General features: G+C 41.8%; 2 protein-coding genes and 1 long non-coding RNA gene across 8 annotated transcripts in view; 2 read left to right on the forward strand and 1 right to left on the reverse strand.

The window, feature by feature from the left end:
* ORC3 (origin recognition complex subunit 3) overlaps positions 1 to 2158 on the forward strand; it is a 37061-nt gene extending 34903 nt beyond the window's left edge. For all 6 annotated transcript variants that reach the window (XM_081187495.1, XM_081187496.1, XM_081187498.1 and 3 more), the window contains 2 exons: positions 653 to 726; positions 1799 to 2158. In XM_081187495.1, coding sequence (XP_081043621.1) covers positions 653 to 726; positions 1799 to 1904 — 180 coding nt within the window. In that variant the 3' untranslated portion in view covers positions 1905 to 2158. The remainder of the gene's footprint in view (positions 1 to 652; positions 727 to 1798) is intronic.
* Positions 2159 to 4278: 2120 nt separating this feature from the next.
* On the reverse strand, positions 4279 to 18394 carry AKIRIN2 (akirin 2). Its single transcript, XM_081187517.1, has 5 exons — positions 17692 to 18394; positions 7066 to 7206; positions 6196 to 6345; positions 5227 to 5298; positions 4279 to 4958 (listed from the first exon to the last, which is right to left on the reverse strand). Exons 1-5 carry the CDS (start codon positions 17897 to 17899, stop codon positions 4948 to 4950), a joined length of 582 nt encoding a protein of 193 aa, XP_081043643.1. The 5' UTR covers positions 17900 to 18394; the 3' UTR covers positions 4279 to 4947.
* On the forward strand, positions 7155 to 17198 carry LOC308583518. The gene is made up of 3 exons (XR_014006271.1): positions 7155 to 7276; positions 7312 to 12894; positions 13390 to 17198. It is a non-coding gene; the product is annotated as an uncharacterized lncRNA (long non-coding RNA).
* Positions 18395 to 19763: the final 1369 nt, after the last annotated feature.

The raw sequence follows: 19763 nt of genomic DNA on the forward strand, positions 1-19763 counted from the left end.
AAACAGTAGTTAGGTGTGGCTGCCCCTTTCTTCAAAAGCCCAAATCATGGAAGCAAAATTGCATCTCATGTCATCCTCCGAGACTGCGGAAAAAGGAAGTGTATTCTGCTAATCAGGCTTTTGTTGGGTCTTGTTGCTGCTACCTCCTGTGTGGTTTAAGTGATCTCTCCAAAACAGGATATGAAACCAAAATTAAACTGATGTGGAGGTGGCAGTAACAAGGTGTCACATGTACCTTCTGCAAAATTCCAGCATTCTAGGAGAGGTCATTGGCAACACTACAAATGGTCTTTACTAACAAGCTGAACAGAAACTTGTTGGCCACTGGTTGAGACCACCCCTGCCCCCCACCAAAAAGCCATTTGTGCTGATCTGAAGTACTTCAACTCTCCATGCTGTATTCAAAACTGTTTAGGAGGCCCCCAAAGTCTTCAGGAGCTGTTTTTTGGTGAAAATTTGTTGTCTGTAAGTGGAAGTGCTCTCTGCTAATGCAAAGCTATCATTGGATTAAACCCTCAGTTTACAAGGATCTTATTTCTCCTCTGTGCTTTGTTAGCATGTCGATATCAAACTCTTTCAGCGTATATATTAATTTGGGACATTTATTACATTTACAAAAAATGGTATAAATCAATACGGTGTTTCCTCCTAGGCTTTTGCTACAGTTGTAGTTGCTGCAGAAAATCCAAATTCCAGTGTCAAGGACCAGATAGATGATGCTATCCAGTATCCTTTTCTGATTCTCTTCTGATTTAGCACCAGCTAGCAAACCAAAATATTATCTTCTTACAAATAACCTGAACAAATCTAAAAGGGTCTAGCAGAACATTTTGGAGTGTTTTTCAATCCATGTTAAAACAGGGCTGATATTAGAAAGGAAAAATGAACTTATCCAATTTAGACTGATAATCTCCCTGTGTAAGTTGTGTGTGCTGTGCCCAGACACTGTTGTTCTATAAAACATTGTCTATCAACATGCCTGCCTTGTAAAGGCTGTTGATGTTATTTCCAGAGAATAAAGGATGCAATTATTTTACATAACAAGTAACAGTGGGTGGTATGCAACTAAGTTTCACTCAGAGTAGACCCATTGAACTAAATTAACCTTAGTAATTGTTCATTAATTTCAGTGGGTCTACACTGAGTAAAACATAATTGAATACCACCCAGTATGTTTAAGCTCCATCAAATTTTAGTGAGTCTGGAGTTGGTCCTGTACTGACTAATCTGGGAACAAGACTCATGAAACTTCTGAGATGATATGTATAAGATTGCAGTGAAAAGCTGTGGTTCTATGCATATGTTGAGATAAGCCCTCGTGGAACAAGAGATTTATTTCTGCATGCAGAGGGTTGTGCTGTAAAACACTTATGACAGAGCTGTGTAGTTTAGGACAGACCTTAGATGTGTTTAGGTGACAAGTTAATTTATAACAAGTCTTTGGAAGAACATCAGCATATCCTAGTCTTTAGAAAAAGAAGCCATACCTTGGGTAGAGAATACATTATTCACCCTGATCTTTGAGGCAGATGTCTCAACTAGACTAAATTTGTTCCATGTTATTATATGAGCCATATCATGTGTTAGATGAAGAGTGTACACACAGCTGAAAGACTTGCAGTTGCCCCAAATGTATGTGTATATGAGTGATTTGTAAGCATGTGAAAGCAGTGCTTCAGTGAACTATGCAGAATACTTATCCTATTAGCAAAAAATATATCGTTCTGTATGTTTAGCCCATCTGTGAATATCCCTTTGGTAGAGTGAAATGTATTTTTCCTTGACTGCCACTCCCAAGTGCTCGTTTCATTAGAGCAGTCTCAGAACTGGAACTCTTGGGATTCATAAAGCCTTCCAAGCAGAAAACTGATCATGTGGCGAGACTGACATGGGGCAGCTGCTAGTATACTTTCTAGTGAGAGAAGGAAATGCTCTGTACACTGTGAACAACTGTGGTAACACTTTCATAATGAGAAGTGCTATTTTGCCACTGTAACATTAACAAGAACAAGTAGCTTCATGGATTTTGTTTCTTTGCATTAAAGAACAAGCTAAATCCATCCATTTTAGAGAATCCAGTTGATGTTTGTGTTTGAGCATTTTGACATTTTTGTGCCTTTTCTGCAATGCATGTAAAATAAAACCGAACTTATCGTCACTGATCTCTGTCCTATCTACAGAAATGCTGAAGAAAATATTAATATTGTTCTGAGCTGAGCACATTAGTATGACTGTACAGTGCAGACTAGACATGATTGTTGAGGTGGGATGTGAGACTCCCTGCTGATGTTTCTTTGCTACTTTGGGAGGCTATACTCTAATGTGGTGAGTTAACAAAGCTATTTAGAGAATGGTGATCAGCACCACTGTACTTAAGTAATTTTATTTAGAAAAAATTGTAGAAGCTACCTTATTTTCAGTATTTGCAGTATATTTATTTTCTAAGAAAGTGAAAAAATGGTTGCTTATAAGTCTGAAGCAAGCTCATCATCAAAGGAAGACTGATCAATACTGGCCTGCTCGGTACCAAAGCTGTGTCTAATGCATTGTTTCTAAGAGACCAGGAAGATATTGAAGACTTTATGCTTGTTTAATCTCTGACATACTGAATAGTCAGTATGACACTTTGGATAACAGTGTTCATCATTGTTTTAGCTGGTGTTCGAACAGTTCTCTTTAATCTTTCCATTTCCCTTGGCATGGCACTCAAACAGTTGCAATTTCCTTTAAAAAACAACAACCTTAAAGTGAGGAAAAAATGCAATCAAACCTCAAATTTAAATTTAGGTTCTTATGGAGCAAACATGAGTGGGGAATTTCAAAACTCTAACCCTCTTGTAGCAGACGCCTGGCTGAAATTACAACGGGAGGAAAGAACACTAGCAAAATTCAGGCTCAGAATGTTGCAGTGTGGCCATCCAAATGCAATATAAGAGGCTCCCAGAATGTAAAATTGCTTTGAACAATTTCAGCAGCATCAACAATACTAGAAAAAGAGATTGAAATGAAAGCCAAATGAGCAGTCATGTCTTTCAAGTTAAAATCTGAGATTTTAATCCAGAAGTTTAAGAATCAACATTCACTGCCCCCCCCCAGCTTGAAAAGGCTAATTCTCGGCAGCTGTGGTAGCAAAAGCAATGATTACTTCCAAGAAAAAGTAGTTTATACAAAGACTTGGACCATACATAAAAGTTAAGAAGCTATTTACGTGTGGTAGCTATTAGGAGTGTGCACCAGATGTTTTCACATAGCGAATTAAGCTTTGTAAACTGTAGGCAGATGCATGCAGTAGTTTTGTGCAGCACACCTTTAAAGTATGGTCTAACTTTTATTTTATGCCAGAACTGCACACCTTTTGCAAGTATGATCACCCCTTCTGACTCTACAGAGCCATATGGAATCTTGAGAGTTCCTGATCGCACTGAAACACTGTATTAATGGCAGTTTGACTCAAAAATATGAAAAACCTTCAAATCACACCAATTTGTCTTGAAATATTAGTTCAGAGCTGACCAATCCCCCACAGTGGCTATGAATATGCTTTTTAAAGTATTGATACAAACTAAGGGATGCGGGTGGTGCTGTGGGTTAAACCACAGAGCCTAGGACTTGCCGATCAGAAGGTCGGCGGTTCAAATCCGTGACAGGGTGAGCTCCTGTTGCTCGGTCCCTGCTCCTGCCAACCTAGCAGTTCAAAAGCACATTGAAGTGCAAGTAGATAAATAGGTACCGCTCCAGCGGGAAGGTAAACGGCGTTTCTGTGCGCTGCTCTGGTTCGCCAGAAGCGGCATACTCATGCTGGCCACATGACCCGGAAGCTGTACGCCGGCTCCCTCGACCAATAAAGCGAGATGAGTGCCGCAACCCCAAAGTCGGTCACGACTGGACCTAATGGTCAGGGTCCATTGATACAAACAGGAATAGCAGACCTTCTAAAGGTGGGGTATGTTCCTCTTGGCAGTGCTTTCTACGTACTTGTGAGTTTTTCAGACAGGGAAACCTTCCAAAAGATGAAGGCAGGTTCTTCTAAAATCCTTATGGAAAGGAACTTTGGCTCATCTCAGATTTCTGAGGTTCAAGCGAGTCATCCCCAAAGCTAACAGTTTCTGAAAGTCTGCCTCAGTCAGCAGCAGGTCAACTGACTATAAAAAGGAAGCTTTCTTAACCTCTGGTTTGGTCACCTTTTTCTTCCTGATCTACCAGCTAACAGCTGCTCAAAGTTTCACTTATTTTATCCAAATGGTGACAAAATGCCACCTATATATTCAAACACACAGGTTAGAAGTAAATGTTTATTCTTTCAACTAAATTCCAGTACTACAAGGGCAGTAAAACAATGATACACTGAAAAATTGCAGCAATAAACATTTGTTAAAGACTGATAGAATAAATAAAACCTACAAAAATGAGAAATTATATAAACCCATTCTTAACCCCCCAAAAAGTCATGGAATACAGAAATGCCCTCCTTCACTATTTCACAGGCAGTACTGTGGGCTATTTGCTTTAAATTTGTCCAGGAATTACATTCTAATTTAACTGTGAATATAGCTTTGCAGTGCACAGTTATGAAAACCACACTAACTTCAGTCAGAAGTGTCATTCTACACTTTTATTTACACAACCAGTGAAGGGCAGAGTTCTAGTACACCAGCTTTAATCCTTTTACTTTTCAAACTTATTAACATAAGCCAAATTGTAATGATACAGCAAATGAGACCACTGGTATTAACAGGTAGCAAAGGTCCACATCCAGGTGGTACTGACATCAGGGAGCACTCCAAAACCAGTTGCTGCATAAGAGTGGTTGCCACTGACAAAAGCTTGAAATAACCAGTGTATACAGAGGGGGGAAGGGGGAATATGGCATTGTTGCAAGTCTTTAAAGGACAGCTTGCAACAATAGAACAGGGTTTCAGGGCTGCCCACATATGCAGAAAACATGATTCATGAAACATCTGAAAAGAGAAAGAAAAGAATTGCATCAGGGAGAACAGCACACAAAATTCTACTATCAAACTCTAGCACTAAACTGCAACTTGCCTCAGCATAGAGAAAGCCAACGTGTGGATCATAGATTCCACTGAGCAGAGTTCTGCTCACAGGATTCCCCTACCCCCAACCTAAGAAGTGGAGGCAATTTCTGTGGCTCCCCACTCCCAATATGCTCAGGGATGGGGCGTTGGTCTCTCTGTGACAACATGGGCGATAGCTCAAAATACTTACAACTTGCAGGCTGTTCTCCATATCGTCGCATGATCTGGTCATGCGTGAACTTCACAAATGCGTCATACTGTTCTATAAGCAAGGAATATTCCAAGTGAATAATCAAATGTAACAATCACTTGAACAGACTCTACAGAACACAGCCAGTACAGGACAAAGGAAACACTTCACATTAAGCACACTACACTCTTTTGTGTCAGTTGGCGCTCTTTGCATTGTGCCTAAGCACCTGCTGACTTGTTATCCCTTATAGCACTCTGTCTAGATGTAATAAAAGGAAGTCAGAGAAGGCCTCACATCCTCCCTTTAACCCTTTCATCGTTACATGTGGGCACAGATATTGTGGACTAAACAGGCGGCATCCAGCACACTCATGCACTGATATCATCTGCCAGTAAAGTGACATATTATCAGGTCTAAGTATTGTCATTTAAAAGCAGGCAAAGGATCATCAGATCCAAAAGTCAGCTTTCTACACAGGCAGTTAACCTAAACTAAAGCTCAGAGCAAATTGTGATGAGCATTTATGTTGGGACTGTTTTTAGGGCAACATGTGAGAACTCAAGTGGCTCAGCCAAGCCAAGCTACTTTTCCTGCTCAGCATCATGGTGCAGGAATACAACTTGGTTAGTAATCATTTTGTGACTGCCATCCTACAGCAGGGGTGGGCAACCTGTGGTCCTCCAGATGCTGGACACAAACTCCCACCAGTCCTGGCCAGCATGGTCAATAGCCACAGATAAGAGCTGTTGTCCAGCAACATGTGGAGGATCCCTTCCCATGCTACAGTAGAAATATCTTGCAGGAAATTAAAAGGAACAGGATCAGCCCTACCTCCTCCAGATAGAGCCAACTCACAAGAACTCGGCTGCAATTATTACTCAGGAGACAGAGATTTATTTGTAACAGCTCACTGCTGACTAATGTATAATTACTGCAAGTTTCATGCACTGTTTATTTTTGTCATACCTGCAAGTTTTGTGGTCAAAATTTCTTCATACTCTTCACGGATTTTCTCTTCACGTTCTTTGAGCAAGCGTTCACATATCATTCCAACTTGTCTGAGAGTAAAGAGGGGCTGTTCTTTTTTCAGTGGCGATGATGCTGCAGATGAAGTACCTATGAAAAAGTATTTTCATAGGTAATTAAGGTATATTTTAGAGATCCTCCTAATTACTGATGAATGCACTGTATATACTTGTAGGTGTTTTGAGGATCAGATTTTTGACCAGTGAGTGCAGCCTCTGTCACAATCCAAAGCGAAGTCAACTGCTTTATGTTTCCATAGATTTAAGTGTGTAACTTTCTCTGTATGGTGGCTTTTGAAGACAACAGTCTAAGTGCCTGTCAATTATTTACAACAATATGTATTGGCAACATCTCAGAGTATCCACAAGGTAATTTGTCTGCAAACATATAAAATATGGCTTGATGTCCCATTTGCTAGTTACTCTTAAAAGTCTGGCAGAGGAATCTCTGCTGGCTTGCCGGCATATATGTTGGCCTGTTTTGTTAAAATCTCCTCTCAAGCTGAAAGAGATTCCCGTCCCTGGTATATAGTATGTCCTTCTTATTTTATACTCAACTTTTGGCACCCTTTTCAAAAAGGGTGGGCAACAGCCCATTTAAAAGTATATTATCTCAATGATTATCTGGAAGAGAGCAGATAAAAGTTTCTTATGAATATACTCTTATTTGTTACCACTGTTCATACTAACAGAGTATATCTCCTCTTCAAATAAAACTCTTCCTTCCACAGAGTTTTTTCATAGTGACACGCATAACTTACCTAGGATCCAAATTATCAAATGTTATGCAAGTTTACTTTAAAAAAATTACCTGGCAAAGCTGGTCCAGTAAGGAGAAATGCTTGTGACTGTGCATCAGTAGAACAACAGGGATCTGTTTGCTGAAAGTTTTCTAGGTGTCTCCTCTTCTGCATGCGTTTGTACTCCTGTTTTATATTGTACAGAATTTGCTCTAGAAAAAGGAAAACATATTCATTATGTTTCTGCTTCTTAGTCTAGCAAAGATTTCAAAACCCAAACATGTTACATTGACTATATAAGTGCTGATTTACTATAGTATGCATCTTAGAAGTGTGGCTATGCAGTTTTGTCAAAACATTAAGAGCATTTAAGTAATTTTCAATGAATTACACTTTTTATGAAGCTAAATTATGCACCACAAAAGATAACATTTTGTATTATAAACCCCAGCAATGTTCTTTCCCACACAAATTCCTAAGCAGCAACAGGTAGGGGGCCTAAATGGTTACTTCTAGCAAAGGTCTCTGTTAACAGAAAGGGAAATGATTGGAGATTGGAGCAAGGTGGAATGCAAGGGAGGGAATCAGCAAAACTTGCCTCCACACCCCTTTTGTTAGCAGAGGGGAACACTGAATCAAAGCTCCCTCAGTAGTTGCACTCCACTCCACCCAATGTGGATCCACTACCAGCCTACTATGACTTCCACTTTGTCCTAAAAGAATAGTGAGAAAAATGACAGGTCACAAGCGTTAAATTGCGAACCATCGTTCCATGACATAGATTTGGTGGCAGCTACATTCATTCCACCTCCCTGATTTAGTCCGGCTTTAAAGGCACTAGACAATCAAGGACAAGTTCCATGAACATGTTGTCAGTACCTCCTTATTTCCTGCATACTGACTCTGTGTCTGGGCCACATATGCAAAATAATCTGTGCTGCTTTTCCAAAGTAGATCTGAATAATTATGCATCACATTATCTCATTAAACTTAACTAAGTATTACCATTAAAAACGTACATCACTGTATAATTCATTTCTGAAATACTGCTGTACATTGAATGCACTACTGGCTTAAATGTGCACCATCCCCTTCCATTATGGCTTCTCTCGATCTTATGATAATATTCTCTAGACTGCTGCCTGGTGGACAAAAATGCATGCTCTCCCTTACAGATCTGCACTTCACCAGAAAGAAACAAAAGGGGAAAGCAATCAGCCCTATCTACAGCACTTGCTTTGTGGGGCAAATGTAGTGAGACTGATTGTGTCTTTCTCCTCTCTTCCCCTCTATCCCATGCGGAGGGGTATCCACAGAAGAAGCAGATGTTTGCCAGGAAGCATCTTTCTTAAGTCTCATGCAAGCACTTCTACAGAAATGCATCCCCAACACTGCTGACAGGGGAGGAGTAATCTGAGTGCAGATTCTCTCTCCCCACCCCTCCAATTTCAGCTTGCAGGGAAGACTTCCACATGTAAACTCAGAACACCAAGATGCACATGCCACCTTTAATTTCACCCCCTCCCCCACATCTGCCAGAATTCATCCTACTAGACTGTAGAATAATCTCCTTGCCATCAAAAGCCAATCTAGATTGACCAGATTCTCTGCATGCCAGACCATGGGGTATACTACTACCATTTCCTTTAAGGCAGTTAATATAGCCTCTTTTGCCTCATCTAGCCAGCTTGCAAATACCAACTGAGTACAGTGGTACCTCAGGTTACATACGCTTCAGGTTACAGACTCCGCTAACCCAGAAATAATAACTCGGGTTAAGAACTTTGCTTCAGGATGAGAACAGAAATTGTGCTCCGGCGGCGTGGCAGCAGCAGGAGACCCCATTATAGCTAAAGTGGTGCTTCAGGTTAAGAACAGTTTCAGGTTAAGAACGGACCTCCGGAACGAATTAAGTACTTAACTCGAGGTACCACTGTAAATCTACAGAGTCACTTCCATTACTTAGGCGCGTTTGCTCATGTCCAACCTTGGAAACATTCCCAGATGGTTGTCTCATTATGGTACTTTTAAAAATGATTACTGTATCTCTTTTCTTTTTTTGAAAAAACTTTCACTCTAAAAATCATAGAGTAACAGTAACTTCCTGATCTGCTATAAAGTCCCATGTAAGATGAAACCTGGCACTTTGCTAAGGCAACAATGAAAGAGTAGCAAAATCTGTTCTCTTGGAAAGGACAGCACAGTATCTTCAACACCTCAGCTAATAAGTGAAGTTGCACAGGATTCAAACCAGTTTAAGATATACAGTACAATACAGATCCATTTCTCCTAATTTGTATACCGCCTTTTTATTTTACTATACCCACGGCTGTTTACAAGCTGAAGAAACAAAGTATGTACACCTTATAACAATCTAATCCAATACAAAAATGTGATAATAAAACATAACTTTAAAATAAGCAACTTATATCAAATAAAGTAATATTCAACAATTCATTGGAATAATCATTCCAGTCTACAGCAAGAGTTGCTAACCTGTGGCCCACCACAGGCTGGGACTCCCAAACCCACCAGCGTGGCAGTGGTTAGAAATGGGAGTTGTAACCAACAACATCTGGAGAAACATGGGTTAGGCAAACCCTGATAAGAGCGGGATTTGAGAAGTTCAAGCTATCAAGCATCTACTAGTTAGACAAAAATTAAAATAAAATAATGGAATGCTTGTTTTGTTCGCATTAAGAAACGTCCTTTTTTTTACATTTAGCATCTGAATCCCTAACTCCTTCTAAACCTTCAATAGATTGAATCCATGCCTAATCTCACACTGTGAAAACTATCCCCCCTTTTGCATTCAGTATTTGTTCCCATTAAAAATATAAATAAATCCATATATTGCTTTTGAAAAATGTCAGCTAATACCTGTATGTAGAAGAAGTGAAACTTAAAACTGTCTATTTTCACTTTTTGGGACACTACACAGAAAATATCAAGAGGCTGCATTAGTCCAATCCAGGGGTGCCCATTTCCCCCCCAAAGCAGGCCAGATTTGACGAAGTGAGCATGCGTGAGGGCCGACCAGACCTTTTTTTTTTAGGATTGAAGTTGTTGAGTTTTTTAGGATTTTACCCCAGGAGACAGGATATAAAAGGTGTAATCTAAAGAACAGTTAACAAGCATCCCTGAATCATGCCTTGGAGGGAGAAACCAAAGGAGGCTGGTCCCAGTAGTCTAGTCCTTTTCAACAACCAATAGTACATTATTTCTTTCTTTGGAGTATGCTTCTCATATAGGAAACTATCATCACTAAAGAAGCATATTCACTTTCAATGTTGTATTTAAGCTAATGTTGTTTAAATAATATTTAAATCTAATTTTAAAATTGTTAGCTATTTCCATACTTACTTTCTTGTCATACTGTAAGCATAGTTTCAATGTCATGGTAGCATTCCTGACACAAGGCCCAAAATACCCAAGATATTGTCACTGTCAGCCAAGGTAGTGTAGTAGATAAGAATGTTGGGAGTAAGACCTAGGAGACCAGGTCTTGTAACCCCTCACCTAGCCATGAAGCTCAGAGTCTAGTTCACATCTACTACCCCAAACTATAGCTTAGTGGGAACCTGCAGGCTCCCACCAACTTGCAAACACTTTGTTTTTCTGTTATTATTTTTTGCCACCATGCTGAGCTACACCAAGGTTTGCCTGACAATGTTGTCTGAACCATGGCTTGTGGTCAAGCTTTGTCTTCACCAACCACAAACTAGCCACAAATAAATCTAAGACAAATAATCAGGACTGCCAAAAATCTTAGATTGGATTTGAGTGTCAAGGAATTATAACGTACAGTATTTACATTCAAATGCTGAGAACAACCATTATGATTGTCTTTGAGTTTAGATTTACCACCACTCCTGGGTTTGACAAACCTGGAGTTCAAAAGCTAGTCACTTTAAACAAGGTACTGCCAAGAAAACAAAAAAAGTATTCATATCAACAGCCATAATCCAGAGGCTCCACCTGCCACTGATCTGAGCCCCAAAGAAAAAAGAAATTATCCACAAATGGAGCAGGGTAGACAGTGCATTCACAGACCTGTGCTGGAATGAAAACTATGTACTGATGAGAGTCCTGGGTGTAGGGAGGAGTCTCCACACACACACATTCAATGGAGCAATCCAGAGCATCCAGATCAGCCCTTGTTGGATTAAGGTTCAGGTGACCAACTTTATGTTGAAAGAAATATTGCAAATTACAGTTTTCCATCTTCCTTTAAGTTCTTAAATGTCTTGCCACTTCAAATTGTGTTGATCCAATAAAAACAGACAGAAGTCTATTGTCCATTATACAGTAATATGAACAGAATAGTCCAGAGGGTGAGGAGGAAGTAAAAAATCCACCCCAACCCCCCAAAACAAGCAGAACTGGGAAATCCCCAACCAAAGATTCTGCTAAAAGCAGTAAATCCTAAAGTTTAATCCAAAACTGTCCATGTGCAAGCCAAATGGACTTCTGTTTGCGCAACAAGACTTCACTTTCCTTTCCTCCCCCTGCAGTTCTCCGCATGCCCTCAAAATCTGCTCAGGGGGGTTGGGGGAGTGCAGGGGGCAGCAGATGAAGCTAAAGCCCAATTGTGCAAGTGGAAGTCCACTCACACATTGGATTCCACCCCTAATCTCCCAAAAGAATAATGTGGATTATATTCATATTTCCACTCTGGCTCAATAACCTCTGTTAAACAATAGAAGATGATGCAACAATAATTGTTACTTCTATTACACTAAGGGCATTCCACGGAATACAGACTGGATACATGGTAGCAAAACCTATTACATAATACTGATCTTTAACTGGTGGACTCAAACTCAAGTTGGTCACACTAGCAACATAAACCAAAAAAAATTCCTTTTTGGGTTAGTGATACTTTTTCTTCTTTTAAGCAGAGAAAGAGGAAAAACAGAAGAGACAAAAAAGTACTAAAATAGTTCTTGTGGTTTGCTAGTACACTGAGATATAAAAGATGATATTTAAAATGTTTGGAATGTTAAGGCTGAAAGCTGCCACTGATATATCCACATGCTTCTCAAGTTCTCCATAGTTTTACCTCTTCCTGTAACTTAGGAATAACATTATACCAGCACATCAACTGTACCAGCTCTGCCATCTTCGTATTTGTGGTTTGAAATGTAGGACAGTTCAAAAAGGACACAGCAGGATAAGCATGGATCATATCATATGAAGTCTTATTTTAATTTGCTCAAATAAAAAATATTATGGTTAGCAACTTATCGGATAAATGCCCCAAAGGCTTCGTGAATAGCATCTGAATGTATAAGCATTAAGGAAGTATGTTTTCAAAATGACTGGGCAAGTGTGTTACTTAGTCTAGGATGGCTCTGTCATGCAAGGTCATCAAGTGAGGGATAGGCACTTACACATGGGTAGGCAAACTAAGGCCCGGGAGCCAGATCCAGCCCAATCGCCTTTAAATCCAGCCCATGGACAGTCCAGGAATCAGCGTGTTTTTACATAAGTAAAATGTGTGCTTTTATTTAAGATGCATCTCTGGGTTATTTGTGGGGCATAGGAATTCGTTCATTCCCCCCCCCCCAAAAAAAAATACAGTCCGGCCCCCCACAAGGTCTGAGGGACAGTTTGCTGACCCCTGCACTTACATGTGAACCATCTTAAGAGGAGGAGTATTAGCACTGTTCAAAGTCAGAAACTACATACCAGATGACCCAACTATAAAAAAGAAATTGCAATAGAATTGTTTTAAGCATCTATTCACTTAGTTTTCACTAAGGTGACAAATTTGTGTCTGGGCTGTAACTTCTTTAGACTGCATGACTGATTGACATTTTTTTCTATGGAGATGCAATCTTAGGACATCTCGACAGACAAGACTTACCAGACTTCAGTCAAAGTGTGGCAAGTCCCAGGTAAGTGTCTATATAGAGCTGAGGAATCTATGACCCTCCAAATGTTGCTGAGCTACAAATCCCATCACACCAACCACTGGCTATCCTGGCTGGGGACGATGGAACAGTTGGAGGGCCACAGGTTTCCCACTCAAATGTAGAAGATTGAAGGAGCAGGCATGTGATTCCTTAACATTAATCCCTACTGATAAAACCCAAACAGAAGTTTAGTATCAAGATGCTACTATGGCAAGTGATCTTATACTTTTTTAGTTATTTGGATTTTATATTAAAGTCTGTGAACAGGAATGCTACAGGTGTCTGCATTGGCATTAAACCTAGATATACAAACAGATCATTTAACCAAAACTTAGCTAGAAATTCCCAGATGGGAAAAGCTCTATAGCTCCCCAAGATAAAAAGTACTTTTCCCACCATGATTGCTCCAAATAAATACACTGCACACCAAAATTACATCTTTGTCATACAGGTTTTAAGATATGCAATTTCTTTCAGACATGTACAAGTAGAAAAATCATAGAGAAAAGGCCAATTCAGCATGAATTCAGCAACACAGCAGCTGTCCAAACAATGTTTAAAACTATTTGATACAATATTTACTCTGAATGTTTCCCTTCTCCTCTCCTACCAATAAAGCACTTGTTTACCTATTCAAAACAGCTGGTGGCTCAGTTTTTTTAGTGACACACCCACCAACTCCAAAGCTAGATTTTCTTCCTTAATTAAGCATGATTGGCCCAAATCAATGTTTACATTGGCATAGATCCAAACATGCCTTGTGTGAACAGAAAGGTATTTCTGCTTGTGCAATGTACCCCAGTAATTCTTCTGTTTCCTCATCCTGTTACAAGCCTATATGCCCCATTCCAAGCCATTCTAAGGAACAGCTTGGTTGGGTGTGTGCAAGGGGTAAGAATGGGGAGAGGGGGGGGAGAGACAGAACACCCCACTGCACCAGTCCACTGTTCTTCTCAAGATCCAATCTCCTAAATTCAGGGGGAAATTGAGACCTGAAATGCTGTACATTGAACTGCTTTTAACAAACCAATTCCTATAGCCAATTAGATTACTCAGTCTACAGCCTGATGCATGAGCTAATATGCTGACACAGCAACTCTGAGAAATGAGCAGAAGATGACAGAACTGATGTAAGGACCAAACTTCTCTTGCTGGGCTAATGCAGCAACTCGACCCCAGTCCAATGCAGTTGGTGGTGTGGGGTCATAACATTTTTATACATGAAAAACCTATTGTTACATTTTTCAATGGAAAAAACTCCACTTTAAGAATGCATTCATAGAATTAAGTTAGTAACATAACTAAAGAATAGAATACAAATTCAAATCTGCCAACTAGAATGGATATACTAGTTTAAATCTAAAATCTAAGTTGTAATTAACTTTTTCATGTGACTATTCATAGACAAAATATTTTATGTGCATAATTCTTCATGCATGCTGAAACTTAATACTTTACAATGCTTTCATTTCATTTATTAAAATATAAATAATGCAAAGGAATTATATGTCATTCAGCTATCATGCCAGAATTGAAGTAAAAATAATTTCCAAGTAAGCCAGGGGTGGAAAACCCTTTTCTTATTAAGGGCCACTGACCCATGGGAAAAGCCAACCATGGAGGCCACTGCTAGTGATACGGAGTTAGCACTTCATTATCTTTCTGCCACCCCATCTCTACTTCTATATTTTGTCTTATAAATCTACCTGCACTATGTTCCACTAACTCTGGGAGTGCACTTGCTGGGGACAAGTGTGCGAGCCTTCTTGGTGGCAAGCACTCAGATAATGGAAATCCCCTCTAAAAGAGGTTGATGTTTGAGTTTTAGGAGAGCAGTAATTATTTCAATCTGTTCTAACAAGCCTTCCTGTTGAGTGATGTATTTAGACTGCCCTAGTTGTTAGATGCCCTTTCATGCTGTAGTTTGAACTTATTTAATTAAAATACTGTATTTTTGTTGTCATGTTTCTGATCTAGATGCCTCCTTGGGAGCCCAAAGGCAGGGTAGAAATGATCTAAAATAATATTTTTAAAAGCTTAAGTCAAATAAACACACAAAGTCAGCTTTCAATCAATTAGGGCAACAAAAAAATTACCAATAAAACCCACATCACTGAGTACTGCCACTACTGATGGCAACACACAAGTGGTACTGGGTTTTGTATAAAATAGCTCTATTCCATGAAACTTTGTTGCCCTTAACGGAACAAGCAACAACTAACATTGCAGAACACAAAAGTCATTCAGGGTGTCTCCTGAATGTAAAGGTATTTAGTACCCTTATCAATGCTTATTAAAAGCAACCAAACCCACATCCTATTATGACAGCATTGCAACCAATCCTTACATCACACCTATGTAAGAAAGTCTACTTAACTGGCTTAACAGTTCAATGTTCTTGAACTGCACATATAGGAATATTTGTTGTGCTACCTGATCTTTTATATCTTTTGCTAAATTAGTATAACCTAAGGTTTGCTAAATTACTGTAACTCATCAATAGACAATTTAATTCATCCTCTTGCATGGAAAAACAGGCACATATCTGAGGCCCTTATTGTCATGCTGTAATTTACAGACTAGTTAGATTAAGCACATGCCTGTTTCTAAGACCGGAAACATACAATAAATAAATTTCACACATCATTGTATTTCTTGTGGAGTAAGACATTACAAATCTAGGTTATTTCACCCCCAAGTTATTATTGGACAATTTGAACAAAGTCGTAAGAATTTACACAGAAGCCCCACATTGTGAAGATTTACTTAAAGCTAAATACCTCTGAATGACAAATCTCCAAATAATTTTGAGACAGATCTCATCTAAGTGTTTAAATACCTAGTTTTATACTTTTTTCTGGGTTTTTCAGCGGCACTGAAATTTTCAAGAGGATATGTGCTCCTAACCACTAATGCCTTCAAACTGCAGCTCCTTGACATGCCCAGCTGTTCACATCACTAAATCAATTTTAAACCCACATTTACATTAAATATTCATTGCATGGATACTTCTACTTCCAGCGAAGTCACCAATCATAAATGTAGCATTTAACTAACACAGCCTTGGTTCCTGCTTACACATTTAGCAATGTTTAGCTACTTTATGATTCAAACTAAACTGCAATCCTGAATACATGCTCCACTAACATAATTTACTAATGAGAAAGGTGTTAATTTAACTACCACACTTTGTTAACCCTATTCAAATCAAATGTAGTCCACCAGGGTTTAACAGGAGATAGCTATGGTCCCAGACATTTCAGCATATCAGCTCTCACAAGTGAGATTATCTATACAATGGGAAGACCAACATAATTTGAAGCAAGTTATTGTAGACATACCAAGATGCAAGATTTAAGGGCTAATTTAAATATTCATATTTCCATGTGACAGCAAACATTCTGTAATTAATGTGGCTTACACAGATCCACTTCTTACTATATGAAAACACAAGCTCTTGGGAAATGAAAGCTTAATAAAAACCAGCAAATTACTATGCCTGCTATCTCAGATAATCTTCAGACTCAAATGCCACATCCATATATGCAAAATAAACTGAAGATAATAGTCCCTACATTCATTAATTACTTGAGAACTGGAGGAGGGGGTGAAGACGACAAAATGATTGGGGAGGGTGAACTCTATATATGGAATAAGATTCCGAATAGATCCAGTTAGTGGAATCCACTCTGGGCCAACCATGTAAATACCTTCAGAGGTGTAATTCAATGAAACCTGATCCTGCAATTTATTTATTAGGTCTTGGGGTGCAGGAGGAAGAAGAGACAGGTTATCACTTTAACATTTCTGGCGAAGTGACACTGAAATGCATTCTCATCCTTACTAAGAGATGCTCAACAGCCACGGCCTTATTACAGCTTCTTCTTACAAGAACGCCTTTATTGATTTGAGCCCCCGCGGAGACGTGAACAATACCCGGCTCAATACTGGAAGGGGGTGGGGTGGGGGAGAGAAATGCAATTCTTATCGTGGAACCGGCCCCTGCCGTCGCCCAAGCAGTCCACCTTGGGATGATTGATGACAGCCCCCGCTCCGTCCCTCTCCCTGCCCTCCCCCGGTGTTTGGACGGGAAGGCGGAGGCACGGCCGCCTCGGCTCAGGCAACATACGCCCAAGAGTTTAATGGCTGCAACAAATCGATCGCCTGCACCGGGGAGGAGAGAAAGAAGGGCAAAGAGACGGAGAAAGAGACAGAGACACATTTCTCCCGGCCAAGATCCCGCCTCCCTCGCGATATAATTTCTCGGTTCCTCTTTCTCTCCGCACACATACAATTACCCCCGTCAAACGCCAAGGAGCCAAGCAGCCCTCTCTCCCCCAAGGGGGGTGGGGGGGGGAAGGTGCGGTGCTGAATAGAGAAATTCCCCTTTCCCAGACGCAGCCCGGCGGGGCTGAGTCTCCCCGCCCCTCTTCGCCCATTACACCGGCTCAGCCCCATTATCAACCCCCTTTCTGCGGCCTCTCCCGTATCGCTGCCACTTCCCCGCCCCCACCGCGGCGAGAGCGGCCATTTCCATTGTGCCGACTCCGCGGCGAAAGCGAAGCCAAAAGAGGTGGGGGGAGGAAAATGGGGGGGGGTAGAGAAGGGAGGTGGCTGGGAAGAGAAAGCGGGGCGACAGGGAGAAGCCAAGCGAACTCATGAAAAGCAAGCCAAGAAAGGGGGGAGGCGGCGGAGGCGGCCTTCGCCCCTTATCCTAGAGTCTCTCTCTCCCCCCCCCCGCCGTGCCCCGCCCTAGGCGCCCCTCGGGGCCCCGCTTACCTGTGGTGAGGCGAGTGGACACTTCCCCGAAGGGCGAAGGCTCCATGCGCAGGTATTTCTGCGGGGACGAGGCGAAGGAGGCCGCGGAGGAAGAGGAGGCGGCGGCCGCCGAAGCGGACAAAGGGGCGCAGCGCCGCCGCTTCGGCGAGGCCGGGCTCAGGAGCGGGTCGAAATCCAGAGTCCTTTTTAGGGTGGCGCCGCAAGCCATGGCGGAGGTGGAGGAAGACTACGACGAAGAGGCTGAGGGAGCGGAGCCGGCTGGGCCTTCGCCACCGAGAGAGAGCGCGAGCGGGGCCGGAAGGAGCTGACGAGACCGGGGGGGAAGGAGGGAACGGAGGAGAAGGGGGGGCGGAGGAGGCGCTTCAGGCGCTGCCTCGCCGCGTCAGGCTCGGGGTCGCCACTGCTACGCGCCTCCTGGACTTTCCTGCTGCCTGCCGGCCGCCGGCTCCGCCTGCGTCTCCAGGGAGCGGCCCGGAGCTCTCGGCCCGGCTTGGCTGGACTCGTTGGCTCCGCCCGCGGAAAATCCTCCCCGGGCCGAATCCGGGAGGGTGTCTAGGCCGGTGGGAGCGGCACGACGGGAGGCTACCCGGCCTGAGGCCGCCGATGACGAGAGATAGCCGCGGCGGGAGCTGCCGTGCGCCTCTGTGACTCTTCCACACAGCAATATGGCGTCAATAACAACGCCGCTGATTCAAAAAACCATCCCTCGCCGACGCGCCTGCGCGGCACGGGGGTGGCGCCCGCCGCAAAGATTCAGGGGAGTTGTGGTTTTCTCAGGGTCACCTCCCGGCGTTTGATTCAAGGGTGCAGGAGGGAAGCGGGGGACTACGTTTCCCGTCGTTCTTGGCGCTAAGGACATGACTTCCGGGTGGAATTTAAATCCCCGCAGAGAACCCTGTACCTCAGGAATGCGAATGAAACGGGGTGAAGGAATGGAAGCGGTCCTCTTAATATGGGGAGTAGCAGGAAAGGAGCCGGGCAGCGGGGAAAGGAGCTTAGTTTGCGGAAATTATAAATGGCTGATGGTACTTAATTATAACATCAGCCAAAATAACATCTGGTCCAGAAGAAAGGGCGTTTCGTTCAGCTATCTCTGAAACACTGAAGTAGATTGTGGGAAAAGATGAATGAATGAAAGAACAAGAAAAAATCCCCGAAAGGAAGAAATTCGCATTTATAATACTCTTCTTGACTGTGCTCCAGCTAGTGGGGTGTGGAGAAAAAACTCCTGTCCAATGGCTTCACCGTTCTAGACAACATTTTGTATTAAAGGAAATACCGTAAATCACACATACAGCTCTTAAAATGTTTGAATTTAAATGCCAATAGTGACTGAAATAAATTCAAATATCTGTGAAAACAAACATTTGATTCTCAAAAGCATTAATAATTGTACAGATAGAAAACCATAGTGTGCCTGTAAATTGATTTCTTTGAATGATGATAACAATACAGTATTATTTTTTTTAAGGCCAGCCAAGAGCAGCATATTTCCCCCCCCCCCCCATGCATCACTCTGTTTGGGGGCTATAGTGAGTGATTATAGAACCTACAGTCTTACTCTGGAAAAGATGATAAGGTAAAGGTAAAGGGACCCCTGACCATTAGGTCCAGTCGTGACCGACTCTGGGGTTGCGATGCTCATCTCGCTTTATTGGCCAAGAGAGCCGGCGTACAGCTTCCGGGTCATGTGGCCAGCATGACTAAGCTGTATCTGGCAAACCAGAGCAGTGCACGGAAATGCTGTTTACCTTCCCGCCAGAGCGGTACCTTTTTATCTACTTGCACTTTGAGGTGCTTTCGAACTGCTAGGTTGGCAGGAGCAGGGACCGAGCAACGGGAGCTCACCCCGTCGCGGGGATTCAAACTACTGACCTTCTGATCAGCAAGTCCTAGGCTATGTGGTTTAACCCACAGTGCCACCTGCGTCCCGGAAAAGATGATAGCATGTAACAATTGATCACATTTTACAAAGGCTCTCTCAGTAATACAGCAAACCTGTAAAGTAGGCCAAAATTATTGTCCCCATATTGCAATTGAAAAGTGAATATATTTGATTGGAAGAGTTAATA

The sequence above is a fragment of the Podarcis bocagei genome (assembly GCF_964188305.1).
Source record: "Podarcis bocagei genome assembly, chromosome: 3".
NCBI classification, from domain to species: Eukaryota; Metazoa; Chordata; class Lepidosauria; order Squamata; family Lacertidae; genus Podarcis; species Podarcis bocagei.

Excerpts from the sequence above, each read along its gene's own strand:
- AKIRIN2 (XM_081187517.1), bottom strand. The coding sequence starts at position 17,899 with ATGGCTTGCGGCGCCACCCTAAAAAGGACTCTGGATTTCGACCCGCTC. Across the intron at positions 7,207-17,691 it reads GTCCACTCGCCTCACCACAG|AGCAAATTCTGTACAATATA; the intron begins GTAAGCGGGGCC and ends TCCTTTTTCTAG. Across the intron at positions 6,346-7,065 it reads TACTGGACCAGCTTTGCCAG|GTACTTCATCTGCAGCATCA; the intron begins GTAATTTTTTTA and ends ACTTTTTCATAG.